General features: G+C 53.8%; 1 protein-coding gene across 1 annotated transcript; it reads right to left on the bottom strand.

Moving 5' to 3' along the window:
* Nucleotides 1-6,663: 6,663 nt before the first annotated feature.
* On the bottom strand, nucleotides 6,664-11,326 carry SLC32A1 (solute carrier family 32 member 1). The gene is made up of 2 exons (XM_006202545.2): nucleotides 10,934-11,326; nucleotides 6,664-8,571 (listed from the first exon to the last, which is right to left on the bottom strand). The coding sequence occupies exons 1-2, from the start codon at nucleotides 11,324-11,326 to the stop codon at nucleotides 7,384-7,386; spliced, it is 1,581 nt and encodes a 526-aa protein (XP_006202607.1). The 3' UTR covers nucleotides 6,664-7,383.
* Between the last annotated feature and the right edge of the window lie 2,702 nt (nucleotides 11,327-14,028).

The following is a 14,028-nucleotide window of genomic DNA, read 5'->3' as shown; positions in this document are numbered from 1 at the left end:
ATCTGAGCAGGGCCCCCCCTTCCTTTCCTCCTAGCCACACCCTATTTGCCGGGTAACACCTTCAACCGTCCTTGGCTCCACCCCCACATGATTACTTCTTCCTTAGCCTCAATGTCAAGGAAACAAATTCAGGGGAACTGAGTGTTCATTTTCTTGACCAAGGAGCGCCCTGTGCAGGTGTGTTCACTTGGTGAAAATTCATCAAACTATCCACCTATGATTTGTGCACTCTTCTGCATCTTATATTTTATAGTACAATAGAAACTTTCAAAATAGACTTATTTATTAATTCCTACAGACTGCCCTTTCAGATACCTCAAACAATGAGAAAAGGACTGCTAATTGTTAATATGTATATTCTCTTTTTCTTTTAGTGGTATAATTCCCCTGCATGGTCGTCTAGCTTGGTGTGATCATGTGACTAAGTTCTAGCCAATAGGGGTGGGAATGGAGGTGATATGACCACCACCCACTCCAGTTTTAGCACTAAAATTAGGATTGGGCATATTCTTCCCTGTCGCATTTCGTCCTTTCCACCAGCCAAGGGATTGACAAGAATTAGAGCAGCTCCCTTGACTCTGCCCTCCCAGCTCTGGAACATAACTTGGAGAGATAAAAACAAGTTAATTATAAAAGGTGGCTCTAAGTAATCATCCTTAGGAAGATTGAGACCCCCAAAACGTTCTAAAGAACCTCTAGGAACGCTTCTAGGCCAAATCAGGAGCCAATGAAGTGGCAAAGTCAGATTAAAAGTGTTGCCTTCCAACACAAGCCATTATCTCAGACCCCTTCAGGTATCCGTCATTAAACTGAGAAAGCAGGGAGGAGCAGGACACAGTAAATGTAATGAACATAAGTTTAAGAACTACATTTATATATACTTATATGGAAAAATCTCCAAGATAGATTTTTTAAAGAAATAAGAGAAGACAGTGCCGTTTATAGGGAAGTCCTTTTAAGAAAGGGGAAGAGGGAGCAAATATATATGGTTTTGCTTGCATTTTCATGCAGACAGACAAGAAACCAATAAAAAGAGTTTACCTGTAGTAAAATGACTATAACTCAATAAAAAAAATGTTTTAAAAAAGAGTTTACCTGTAAAGAAAAGGGACAAGGTGAGTGGGTCAGGTATGGGAGACTTTCTCACAGCATACTTTTGGATATACTTTTGATTTTTTTTAACTGTATGAAAGTATTACCTTTTCAGGGGTGAGGGGAAGCACTATGTATAGGTGAGGTAGACTGGATTATTGTTCCCAGTTCTTCACTCCTCCATAATAGGATTATACATCCATACCACCTGCCATGTAACTTTGTAGGGCCTGTCACTGTAGGCATCAATATTTGGCTTGGCCGTGTGACTTGCTTTTAGCCAGTGGACTGTTAGCCAAATTTTATCTGAGCAGAGGCTTTAAATGCACTTGTGTGGCTTAGACTGCCCTCTTACTCTCCTGCTTTTGGTCATGAGAAGAACATGCCCTGAGTAAAGATAGTGAGAGTCACGTGGAGGAGACCCAACACAGACTGTAGCAGGAGCCAAGTCTGGCCAACCTGGCACCTAAAGTTGAGCTGTCCCATGGACCCATGAATAAGAAAAGCATTTGTTCTTATAATCCACTGAAAGTCTAGGATTGCTGTGCAGCATTATTGCAGGAGAAAACTGACTGATACACTATACCAGTAGTGTTCAGTAGTACTTCCTGCCTTGATGGAAATGTTCTACAATCCGCTATGTCTAATGCAGCAGCCACTAACCATATGTGGCCACTGAACACTTGCAATGTTAGCGGTGCAACTGAGAAGCTGGATTTTTAATTTTATTTCATTTTTATTTAAATTTAAAGAGCCATATTTGGCTAGTGGCTACTCTGTTGCACAAAGTAGCATCAGACAAAACCCATGGCTGTGATTATTTGCCCATGGAAGTGACTAGAAGATAGATCAGAAGCTCACTGTGTTAGTTTCCTAGGGCTGCCATAACAAATACCACAAACTGGAATGGCTGAAAACAACAGAAACTTATTCTCTCTCAGTCCTGGATGCTAGAATTCCAAAATCAAGGAATCAGTAGGTCCATGCTTTTTCTGAAGGCTCTAGAGGAGAATCTGACCCATGTCTTTCTCTGAGCTTCTGGTGTTGCTGGCAATCTTTGGCTTGTAGACCCATCTCTCCACACTCTGCCTCCATTGTCATGTGGTGTTCTCTCTGTGTCTCTCTGTATCTCTTTTCCTCTTATAAAGATACCAGTCTTATTGGATTAAGAACCCACCCTACCTCAGTATGACCTCATCTTAACTAGTTACATCTGCAACAATCCTATTTCCAGATAAGATCAGATTCTCAGGAATGAGGTGTTAGGGCTTCCACACATCTTTTTGAGAGGCATAATTCAACCTGTAACACTTAGTTTTGAGGGAATTGTATTGGCAAGAAACCACGAGCCTGGACTCCAATTTTCTTTATGTATTTGACTTCTAAGGTAACCGTAGGGTCCCAAACCTGCACCAGGAGGAAGCCAGGTGTGAATGTTGTGCCACCTCGAGGAGGGGGTGCTCTCCTAAATTCTCAAGAGGATCATGGATAAGAAAGAACTCAGAGATCAAAGCCAAGAGCCTTGAGAACGATGGACAAGGGAGTTCCCCACAGAAAGGCAAGGTGGAGAGATCTAACCCAGAACTTACCCCACTGTTCGGGCAGGGAATCTATAAATTCCCACCCAGCACAATTTGATCATTGCTTTAAACTCGTGACTGCTGAGTGGGGAGCTTTGAAAAGTGCTGATGTCTGCACCCCACCCCCAGAGATTCTGATTTCCTTATATGAGGTGAGACCCAGGCATGGGGAACTTTATAATCTCCCCAGGAGACTGTAAAAGGAAGCAAAGTATGAGAATCAATGCTCCAGGGTCTTGCACCACCCAGTGTGGATTGCAGCCCAGATACTGACTCACCTTGCCTGGCACCTGTCTAAGGATAGATATTTGGGACTTACCACCCTAAACTACAAGCACTGTGAATACAGGAGCTGTCTGTGTTTAGCTTTCTCCAAAAGCAGATGCTGCGAGAAAGACTCAGGTGCACTTAATCATCTGGAAGGCGCTCCCAGGAAGGACAAGTGAGGAAGTAGGGAAACAGAGACAGGGAAGGGGGACAAAGCCAAATAAAATGTATTTTGATGAGCTCATGGACATATGTGGTTCAGTCCTGCTGGGAACCATCTGAGATACCTTCTAGAATAGACCGTAAATAATCCCATCACAGGACAGGAGATGTGCAGTTATTGACAATTGAGTATTGGGGGCTTTTAACTCCCCAGCAATTCCAAGTTGGGCTCCAAGGTACCCTAGAAAGCCCTCAGGCAGAGGAAAAGAGAGACAGATGGAGGGAGGCGCTTTGTCATCGTTCACTGTCAGGTTCCTGAGAAGTGTCCACAGCTTCAGGTGAACTCAGATATATGTAAGGACATAGGATGGGGTATTGACCCCTCCCACAGAGGCCAGGTCTATCTTGTTTACTGCTGCATCCCGGGGGCCTAGAACAGTCCTTAGTCCAGTGTGTGGCCTATAGTAGGTACTCAATAAACATTTGATAAAAAAAAATCCTTGTGCCTACCAGAATTTGTGCCAGGTACCAGGAAACAATAGTCATTCCTTTCATTGCACTCTCCCTTTGGACTGTGCTTCCTTCCCTAGTCTACAGTCCGTACCATGCCCTCTGCAGCATCCTCAGTCTCTTTACCCTGTTTTCACTTCACCCCTAGAGGGTTGCTGGGAGCTGCTGGAAGCCCATATGGCTGAGCACTGCTGGATCATCCTGCTGGGTGTTCATGGCCAGAGGACCATCCTTGCCTGGTCCCTCCTGGACCCCACAACTGGCAGAAGTGGCGACCACAGCACCACTGTAGTATCAACTGCAACCAGACTCTTGAAAAGTCTCAATCCAAACTTCCAGGGAGTAGAACTCATTTCTCAAGCTCTACCTCACACCCAGGGCTGGGACTAGTGTAAAAAAGTGAGGCATTTGCTAAGAGAGCAAAATTTAAGAAGTTGCAAAAGTTTTTTTCAATAATCAAGATCAAGATTAAATGTTTATATTTAAAAATTTTTTAAATTGTGGGGGGAGAGGGATAGCTCAGTGGTAGAGCACCGTGCTTAGCATGCATGAGGTCCTGTGTTCAATTCTCAGTACCTCCATTAAATACACACACACACACACACACACACACACACACACACACACACACACACACATATAGAGAGAGAGAGAGAGAGAGGGAGAGAATTCTAAAGGTGGAGACCCTTCTGTGAGTGCCAGCAGCCTGAGCTCTCACCGCTGGGGTCCAGGCAGGGCTAGCTCCCAACTGGGTCAAGGCTTCCACTGGGGGTCAAGGTCTTGGTGGTTCCCAAGGTCCTGGGCTGGGTCAAGGTCAGAAGCGCCTTGAGCCAGGACTCTTCTAATAACAGATGAGAACTGATGGAACCCGGGGTAGGGGGCAGGGTGCACGGTCCTTGAGTGGATTCCTTCCCTCCTCAATCGACCCCGGAATTAACCTTACGGGGCCTATTCACCTCCCTCAGATTGGTACTGCGAGCTCATCACGGACCTAGGAGAGCTCAGGAGTTCTCAGCTTCCACCCATGCACTTTGCTGTTGGGGGCTATGCAGAGATGGGTGCCTTTTTTTCCTGCTCCTTATTTCTCCCATCGGCCTGAATTAGAATCTGGCGATGGGTATCTTGCCCACGAGGGGTAAGAGTTTCCCCTGGGGCGCCTAGGAGCACGGCTTTCCAGCCTCAGCCTTTCTGGACCCGCGAAGAGGGTGGAGGTGGGGGGGACTCAAGCTCCTGAAGCTGAGCACAAAGCCTGGAGCCAGAATACAGTGCAGCGGATCCAGGCGAATCCGCGGAGGTGGCAGCTGCAGTCTGGGGCCTGCCTGGTGTCTCATTTGTCCTTTGAAAGACGGGAAGCACAGAGCTGGTGCAGCGTGACGCTCCCGCTTTCACGTCCACTGCAGAAGTCCAGGCTTTTTCTGAAGGCTACAGACTGAGTTCCGACTCAGAGCGCGCCGCAGAGTGGGTGGACCCGCTAAGAAGCAGTGGAAGCGGCGCTGGAGGATGAACAGTTAGCTTTCCAGGCCTCAGAAATATCAGAGAGCATTAGAGGGGCTGGAAATTGAGAATCCTCTGGCCAGATCCGGATCCTGAATTTGCGACAATAGTGACAAAGGGGTATTAGGCGGGTGACAGGGGACATCCCAAATGGCCAGTTTAAATCGTCAGAGCCTCGAGCGGCCGAAGGGACGGAATTTTATCCTTCTTGCTCTTCTCCCATTCGGTGACTACAGAACCAGCGCAATGAGAGGTCACCTCTGTCGCAAGCAGGCGCTCACAGATACCCTGCACACATAAGCACTCACACACGTTCATCAAGACTTTCACAAGACATAGATACAGCCCCACCCCCACCCTTACCCACCCCTCCCCCCACCCCTCCTACAGGCCGCGCTTATCTTCCAGTAGGCGCGCTCTCTCACACAAGCATATACGCACGCGTGCCGTGGCAGTGGTCAGGGAGAAATGGCCAGGGTACTTCGGCATTTTCCCGATTCTTTCCCGCGCGCCCATCGCACCAGAAGAAATCGTTCCAAATGAGGCCTCTGTCTTGGTGGTAAAGACTAAGAACCTCCCGCGTGCCTTCTCTCGCAGTGAGAGAAAGCCCCAGGAAAGGTCCAGCCTTCCCCGAGTTCCCAGATCCCAACTGGAGAGTGACCACGACCCTTTCCAACGTCCCCAGGACTGGCTCTCCTGGAGGCAGCAGGAGGGCTGCCCCTGGAGTTGGATCTGCCCAAAAAGAATGGGATCCTCTGGGTAATTTAAGCAAACACATTCTCAGACAGGCTGCTCAAGAAAAGAGGAGGCTGGGACGGGAATGATTACGGCTGATGTTTCCAAACAGCCAGATCTCTTCACTGTGGCTGTGTAAACTCCAGCTCAGACTTGGGGGTGGGGTGGGGTTCCTCCAGGGTGAGAGATACCTGGGAGGCCAGGTTGGCATCCATCCTGGGAACTATACAACTCGCTGTTGACTTCTTTTATAGCTCTCTTCACAGCTGGTAGGCATGTTGTAGACTGCTGTGTCCCTGTTTATTGCCTGCTTCTCCTCTACTAGACTGTAAGTTCCAGGGGGGCAGGGCTGAGTTTGTTTCTCCTGGCAGCCAGCACAGTCCCAGCTCTGATGAAACCCTCTCCAAATATTTGTTAAACCACAGTGTAGTGCTTTCTGTACGTAAATTAAAAAATTCGTTTTTTTTTTTAAGGATTGGAACTTGGGAGCATCCACCAAATTTCACATGGATTCAACCTCCCCCTCCCCGGAGAGATTTGGAAATAACCTTGTCCTGGCAACTGGGGGGGCCAAGGCCACACTGAAACCGAAACCTTGGGCGGACCACATGCGCCTTCCCCCGAGTCCTCCCCCATCCCTCAAGCACCTGGAGAGCCTCTCCTTGGTGCTGACCATCCTTCACACTGCCTGGAGTTCTCCCAGGGCTCTCCAGCTGCTTCTCTTCCCCACTTGCTTCACCGGGCGGGCCAGAGTCCGTTCTCTCCGCCGCTCAGCGCGGGGATCCCCGCGGTTTCGAAAATGTAAAACAGACAAGGCCGCGAGTGCCTTTGTTTCTTCTTTATTTGCGGATATAATTATGCACCGCACTATAAATTAGAGAGAGATTTTTTTCTGATATACATTTCATCTTATTCACCACGAGCACACCACACGCACAGTAGAACAGTTCCACAACCTGATGAATTGCACAAGATGAGTTTGGGTTCCTGAAAACCGGCAAGCAAGCCGGCCCCGCCCCGGCTTCTTGCCTCCCGGCTTCGCGCAAGGAAATCGCCCACCCGAAACGGATTTCCCGGCCAGCCTTTCCCGATGCAGGGTTGAAATGTCTCCGAAATGGGAAGCGCTCTTGCTGGAAATGGCTGGACGTTGCAGATTCCGAGCACGGATGGCTATGAAGTGTACCCCAAGGTCAAGTTTCTGAGCCTGGGAGCTGCGCCCCCTCTCCCTCCCTTCCCACCCCTTTCGGTGACAGGGATCAAAGTGTTGGGGCCTCTCCCGGAAGGACAGAATACTCTGCCCATAAATGCGCCCTCGCCTTCCTGGAAACCAGGGTGTTGTGGAAAAGAAAGGACAACAGAAACGCAGACGCGATGGATTGTGGATCCCTATCCCCCCCCCGCCCCCAACCCCCAAAATCAGAAATTAGGAACCAGAGATGTTTAAAGCTTGGCTTCCCAAGCGCGGCGGCAGGGCGCACAGGGCTGGTGGGGATGGGATTGGTCGGGAGGGGAGGGGAGCGCGGGAGTGCAGCCGGGACTCGCTCTAGTCCTCCGCGTTGGTTCGGTAGGCCTCAATGAGGCCCTCCAGTGAGTGCACGAAGCCAGACACGCTGCAGATGCCACCGATGACGAAGATGGCGACGTCGAAGAAGACTTGGTGCCACAGCAGCTTGCGCCAGAGCAGGCGCAGGTGGAAGAGGCTGGGCAGCAGGAAGCAGAGGCCGGCGCCGGTGAGGCTGCCGGTGAGGCCCATGAGCAGCGCGAAGTGCGGCACGTAGATGGCCATGAGCAGCGTGAAGACGACCAGCGCGCAGCGCAGCGTCAGCCCCCACGATTTGAGGCGCCCGTCGCCCCCGTAGCAGGCGGGGAAGAAGGCGCGGCTGCCTTCTTGGAAGAGCGACTTCTCCAGCACCTCGACAGCAGCGAAGAAGGGCAACGGGTAGGACAACAGCGCCTTGGCTACCAGGAAAATGTTGACCACGGCGCGGATGGAACCGGGCAGGTTATCCGTGATGACCTCTTTGGTCTCATCGGCCCAGGTGAGGTAGGCGACGAGCGCGAAGAGGCCTTTGAGCACGCAGGCGGCGATATGTGTCCAGTTCATCATGCAGTGGAACTCGCTGGGCTGCTGCATGTTGCCCTCCAGCGAAGGCAGGAAGATCTGCGACGTGTAGCTGAACACGATGATGCCAATGGAGATAGGAAACTTCTTGACATCGATATAGAACTTGACTTTCTCCCAGGCCCAGTCGCGTGCCCGTGATAGGCAGTAAGCAATGACCAGAATGTTGATGACGAAGTGGGCCAAAGTGCACAGCAGGCTGAACTTGGACACGGCCTTGAGGTTCTTAAGAAAGGCGCAGGGCAGCAGCACCGCTGTGGCGATGATGGACCAAGACTTCTGCGACACCGGCAGCCCTGGGAAGCTGTTGTACATGAGGTTGCCGCTCACCACCACGTACAGGATGCAAGTCATCACCAGCTCGATGATCTGCGCCACGTTCACCACGCGGCCGCCCAGCGTGGGGAAGCGCGGAGCGCAGCATGCATTGGCGATAGCCACATACGAGTCCCGTACGCGCACCACCTCGCCGTCCTCGTTCTCCTCGTACAGGCAAGCGATGAGGATCTTGCCGGTGTAGCAGCACACCACGGCGGCGAAGATGATGAGGAACAATCCCAGGTAGCCGCCGTGCAGGATGGCGTAGGGCAGACCCAGCACAAACATGCCCTGCGGAGCGAAGAGGCAACCAGACCCCGGCGCTTAGTGGAAGCGGTCTCGGGGGAGAGGGTCTAGGGGAGTGACTTAAGGCTGTAGCCAGAAGGCGGCGCTAAGGAGAGTGAGAACCGGGCCCAAGCCACAGCGAGGAGAGGTTAAGGGTAGGCTGGAATGGGGATGTAGAGCGGCCTAATGGGGAGCCTCGCTGTTGAGTCAGATGGAGGGGGAACTGTTTAAGGACGGAACAGAGAAAGAAAGTTGTGCTTAATGGCTGGGAGGTAAGGAGGAGGCCGAGTCTGGGGTCAAGTCACAAAGAGGGAAGGTGTATGAGGAGACCCTTGGGGGTGGCTCCTGGGGACAAAATCAGGAGTGGGGACCAGGAAGAAGATGAGAAGGGGCTGGAGGGGGCTTGGCCGGTAAAAGGCGAGGAGAAAGGTAGAGAGAGACCAGAGCCTCAGCCACTAAGAAAAGGGGGCACGGAGTCTTAGGTGGGGCTGGAATGGGGTGCAAGGAAGCTAACGAGGGAAACGCAGGTGTCTAAGGGCGGAACTGGAGAAGGGACCGTTAAAAGCAGCAGTGGGAGGGGAAGGAGATACAGCAGGGAGGAAGAGGGGCTCAGTGTGGGGCAAGCCGCAGGGAGGACAGAACAGAGGGAACCTGAGGTTGCTGGTGAAGGGCTTTAGGGGTGAGGCCAGAGGTGCGGGGCTAGGGAGGCTGGGTTGGGGAGCCTCTGGGCCAGGCAGGAATTTCATCGGAGAGATGCATTCCTAAGGAAGGGGACGACGTGGAAGTGCTAGAGACTAGCAGGATTAGGGGCCTACGGGGAAAAGACGAGTGCTTTGTGAAAGGCGCAATCAAGCGGGAGTCTGTAACCTGAAGCTGTGGGATCCGGGGTGCAGAACTGTGGAAGGAGGGTTTAGAATCCACACGGGGAAGCAAAGCTAACGAAATCCAGGGCTCTCGAGACTTGCAGGCCTCCAGCCTCCCACCCCGGCCTCCCTCTAGGCCTCCAGAACGGGCCTTCAAAGACGCCCCAGGTGAAGGTGCGAGCGGCAACGGAGACAGGTGCGGTCTCCGGTCCTCGGTTCCGCGTGGCCGTCCCGCCCCGTCCTGGAGTGGGAGGCCCTTCGGGTGGGTCCACTTAACGCGCAGGGGCCCACGGAGCCCTGGGGAGCCCGGGTCCCTGAACAACCCCGTCGCGGCCTCCAGCTACCGAGAAACCCACGTTCTGCGCCCCAATGACCATGCGCTCTGGGGACGCCAGGGGCAGGGGTGTAGGGTGCAGCCGCAGGGTCCGGGGACGCCTAGGGCTCAGGCCACCTCTGCTCCGGGAGCCAGGGCCTGCCCGCCATCGCCAGCTCTCGGGGGTCGTTGTGCATACTTTAAACCCCCTCCCGGCGGAGTAGGGCGCCCCCTAGTGGGGATTGAGGGTTAAGAGTAGGGATGACAGGGTGGCGAGCCGGGCGACCAGAGGCGGTTCAGAGCATCTCGAGGCGGCTTCGCCAGGGTCACACACGAAGGAGCTGGTCCCCACTTTGCGGTGTAACCGGGATTTCGGGCGAGAAGGGTGAGTCTTGTGTGCAGGTAGCGCTGAGGTACTAGTGGCCATATTGTGCTTATGTGGTCACACGTGTGTGTGTGTGCTTGCGTATACTTGTTTGTCCCCGACAGGGCTGCACGTGAGAGCGTATGCATGAGTCTGTGCGTTTATGTGTTATCTTCAAACGGGTTTACGATTGTGCCCTTGGTATGTACAGTTATGTGTTTCTGTAGAGGGGAGGTGTAGGGGTGTATAAAATTCGTGCGTTCGAGGACAATCGTGTGATCTATATATAGATGTATGTCGTGTGCACTTGTGACCAGCGTTTTTTCGTGGGGGAGGGGGCTGTGGGCATGTGGGCCTGCCTATGCATATGCGTGGTGTCTATGCGTGTGTTTCGCGTGTGTCAAGGGAGGGGACTCCCAGCTCAGCGATTCCTCCCTCTCTTTTTCTCCCGAAAATGCAGCTGTGAATCCATTCCGGAGTCCCAGGCGATACTGTTCCGTCCAATCCTGATTTTCTTTCTTCCTCACTCCTCCCCACTCCCCCTTGTCCTGTTTCCCTCGCTTTTGCAGGGTCTCAGGGCTAGAGTCACTGACTGAACCTCAGCCTAGCTGTCCTGCGGCTAGGGCCGCGTGTGGGGTGCCAGATCGAGACATCGCCTGGGGGCATAGATTCCCACGCAGGGCTAGGAGGGATGGGAGAAGGAGAGATCCCGGATACAGGAGGGGATCTCGAGGCCCAGATCGCCAGAGGACTCAGCTGAGGGTAGAGCCTGGTGCACAGAACTTGGGGGTGGGGGGTGGCAAGCAGAGCTGGGAATCCCGCGCTCACCTGGATAGCGTTGGTCACATTCCAACCCGCCTCCCACGCCGTGATCTTGGGCTTGTCATGGCCCCCAAACTCGCCACCAGCTCCCAGGGCCTGGTCCTTGGAGCCCGAGGGTGGCAGGGGCGCGCCGCCGCCGCGCTGGTAATGGATGTCTCCCTCGACGGGCGGTTCGGCGCCCTCGTCCCGGCACGGCTCGCCTTCGGTTTTCAGGATGTCCATCTGCAGGCCCTGACGATGCTCAAAGTCAAGGTCGTCGCAGTGCGCGAAGCCCACCGCCTCCTCGTCCGTGGCCGCCTGAAAACCCATCCTGGCGAACATGCCGCTCATCTTGGCCTGGGACTTGTTGGACACGGACGTGGCCACATTGGACAGCTTGCTGCGGAGTAGGGTCGCCATGGTGGCGGCGGGACCCGAGGAAAGGACAGAAGGGGCTGGGGACGTGGGGGACGCGCGGCAAGGCAGCGAGGGCCAGGGGGACGCGAGGCCGCTATCTTCGCTCGCTTTCCCGGCGGCGCCCCAGGGCGCACCGGCTCATGACCCCCTCGGCTGGTGTCTGAGGCTCGCTCTGGGCAGACCCGGCGGGCGGGCAGGCGGGCAGCGGGGCTGGCGGAGCCGCGGCGGCGAGTGCACTGCGGAGCTGCCGCGGGGCGCAGGCTGGGCTGCGGAGGGCGGCGGCGGTGGCGGCGGCGGCGGCGTCAGAGCAGCTACGCGAAGCCGGCGAGGCGCCCCCACCCGTGCGCAGCCTAATACGCTCCCGCCCCCTGGAATTAGGCGAGGGCGGGAGGAAAGATGGGGAGGGAGAACCTCCGAGAGGCAGGAGGCGTTAGGAGAGGGCAAGGAGAAGAGAAAGGGGCACCGGAGGACTCCGGAGAACTGGGATGGGGACAGGAGAAGGGCCAACAGGAAGGGAGCAGGAGGGACCCCGCGACGGAGGGCGGGATAGCTGCCGGAGTGCTGCATTTCTGGGGGAGGTGCTAAACTCAGATCCTGGCCCCTCCCACTTCTCCGCAGCAGGGAGAGGGAGGGGGATCCAGAGTGCAGATTCTGTAAGTCCCGCGTCCCTTGATACCCCCTCCAGAGTCCGGGAGCCTTTCGGCCCCAGATCCTCTGGCCAAGGACTGGCCCAGACACCCAGAAAGGCAGAAGGACAGTTACCTGTCTCCGGCGGCGCGGGCCGTCTGGGCATCGATCTGTCTCCCTGGCACCCATCACTGGCATTTCAATCGGGTCGCAAGCCCCTCTTGAAGGCAGAAGTATCCGGCATCGAGGACCGCTCTCAAGAAGGCTCAGCCCGGGTCTGAGTCACTGGGGCTGTCTCCGCCCGTCCAGGGACGCCGAGATGGAAGTGATTCTGCTAGTCGCTTGCTACAGTTCCCCAAACGTGTGCGGAACGAAGGCAAAAGGTTGGCTGTTAGCTTTCTTTTCGTTTGAGGGTCTGTAAGGAGGCAGGACTGAAGGTACCTGTCGACAATCTCGATGCGGGTCTTCGAGTGCCTACGCCGCGGAGAGGCGCAGCCGCGGTGTCTCGCACAGAGCGAAAAAGGGCTCGCAGCGGGGCCAGGGCGCGGAGGCGCGCGGTGCGCTCGAGACCTGCTTGCATCGTGGCTGCTGGGGTCCGTGAAATCCTAGGCTGTTTCTGTTGAGTGAGTTGCGTGTGTGTACGCCGGAGAGTAGGAGAAAGACCCAGAGACAAAGACCGACACTGTATCAGATATTGCTATGGGCTAGATCCGAGTGGACTCCAAGGGTGAGATTTGGTAACTGTTTATTCTGTAAATGTGTAGTTTTGCGCTCATCTCAGCCTGCGTGTGCGCAGAGCTTGTGTGCTAGATTGTGTGTGTATGTGTTCCCCGAAGAGGTTGCTTGCGTTTTTGCCTGTATGAGTCCTTTTGTATTTGTGTCTCCCTGCGGGTCTGCCGCTCGGTGTAGGTCCCTGCATGTGTTCCCAGCTGGGCTCCTGCCCTGGACTCCTAAGCCGTAAAGAGCTGCGTCAGCGACCTGGCCATCCCACCCTAGGTGGAAGAAAACTAATGGCTGTGACTGGGGGTGGGATGGGGGAGAATCTGAAGGAAACAAAAAGGGCTCCCAGTGATCCCCCTCCCAAGACCCAGTCTGTCTGAGAACCCTAGTCTCCTCCTCCCCTGTGACATTTCTAGATTAGCTCAAATCAGCGCACAAGTAGGGCGGCCTGAGGGCTTTGACCAGCGAGTTGAGGCTGCCAAGACAAGACAGCCTTCCCTTCTACCCTCTACCCACCCCTTGCCCCCCATCCCCCAGCACCTCACAGTCTCTGAGAAGCTTCTCTCCAGATAGGGAACCTTCACTACACTGGACAGAGATGCTCATAATCCCTCCCCAGTTACCCCCTTAAATTCCCCCAAGAGCCTGCCTGGCAAAAATCAAGACAGAAATCCTCCCCCTAAATGGAAGCACCCCCATTCCCAGCCACTATGACAAGAAAACCTCTCCATAGCACCCTCTCCCAAACACAGACCCTCCAAATCATGATAGGACTCAGAACAAAGACAGGACAGATCCTCCCCCCTCCCCCGCCCCCAAAACACAGAGATACTTTCCTCCAAAGAGGCTTTGAGGAAAAAAAAAACCCTCCTATCTCCCATCCCAGAGATTTATCCTACACAGAGACCCTCCTGCCCCAAACCCCAGATGTTGGGGAGAGAGTCTTTTTGCTACAGATTCCTATACACAAAGATCTCTACTTCCTAATCCTTATCCCTGTCCTGTTTTTGGTGAAATTCTTTAGCTGCACAGGAGATGATCTGGGCAGAGACTAGAGTTCCCTAGTGCCCCCATACACACCAAGATTTGAAGAGGTCATCGATGCCTTCCAACAAGTGAATCAATGACACATAGGTATCAGTTGGTCATTGCCTATTCGTGTGTGGATTTTATGAGGATCCAGAGTATTTACCCTCTCTTTCCTTTCCCCTGCTGACGTTCACTGTTGCAGGACCGAAGATGGGCTGTAAAGTTCTTTGAGTAGTGAGAAATGGTGTCATTCATTCACTCATTTACTCATTCATTTAGCAAACCTCCTCAAAGCCCTGTTGTGCATGGCATTCTCTTCTAGCTGAAGA

The sequence above is a fragment of the Vicugna pacos genome, chromosome 19 (genome assembly GCF_048564905.1).
Source record: "Vicugna pacos chromosome 19, VicPac4, whole genome shotgun sequence".
Classification (NCBI taxonomy): Eukaryota; Metazoa; Chordata; class Mammalia; order Artiodactyla; family Camelidae; genus Vicugna; species Vicugna pacos.
Note: the sequence above shows the minus strand (reverse complement) of the source record. Positions and strands in the feature narration are given on the sequence as shown.

Bases quoted from the DNA above. Each gene is read 5' to 3' on its own strand.
- SLC32A1 (XM_006202545.2), bottom strand. From the start codon at position 11,326: ATGGCGACCCTACTCCGCAGCAAGCTGTCCAATGTGGCCACGTCCGTG. The intron at 8,572-10,933 runs GTGAGCGCGGGA...TTCGCTCCGCAG, and splicing joins ATGTGACCAACGCTATCCAG to GGCATGTTTGTGCTGGGTCT.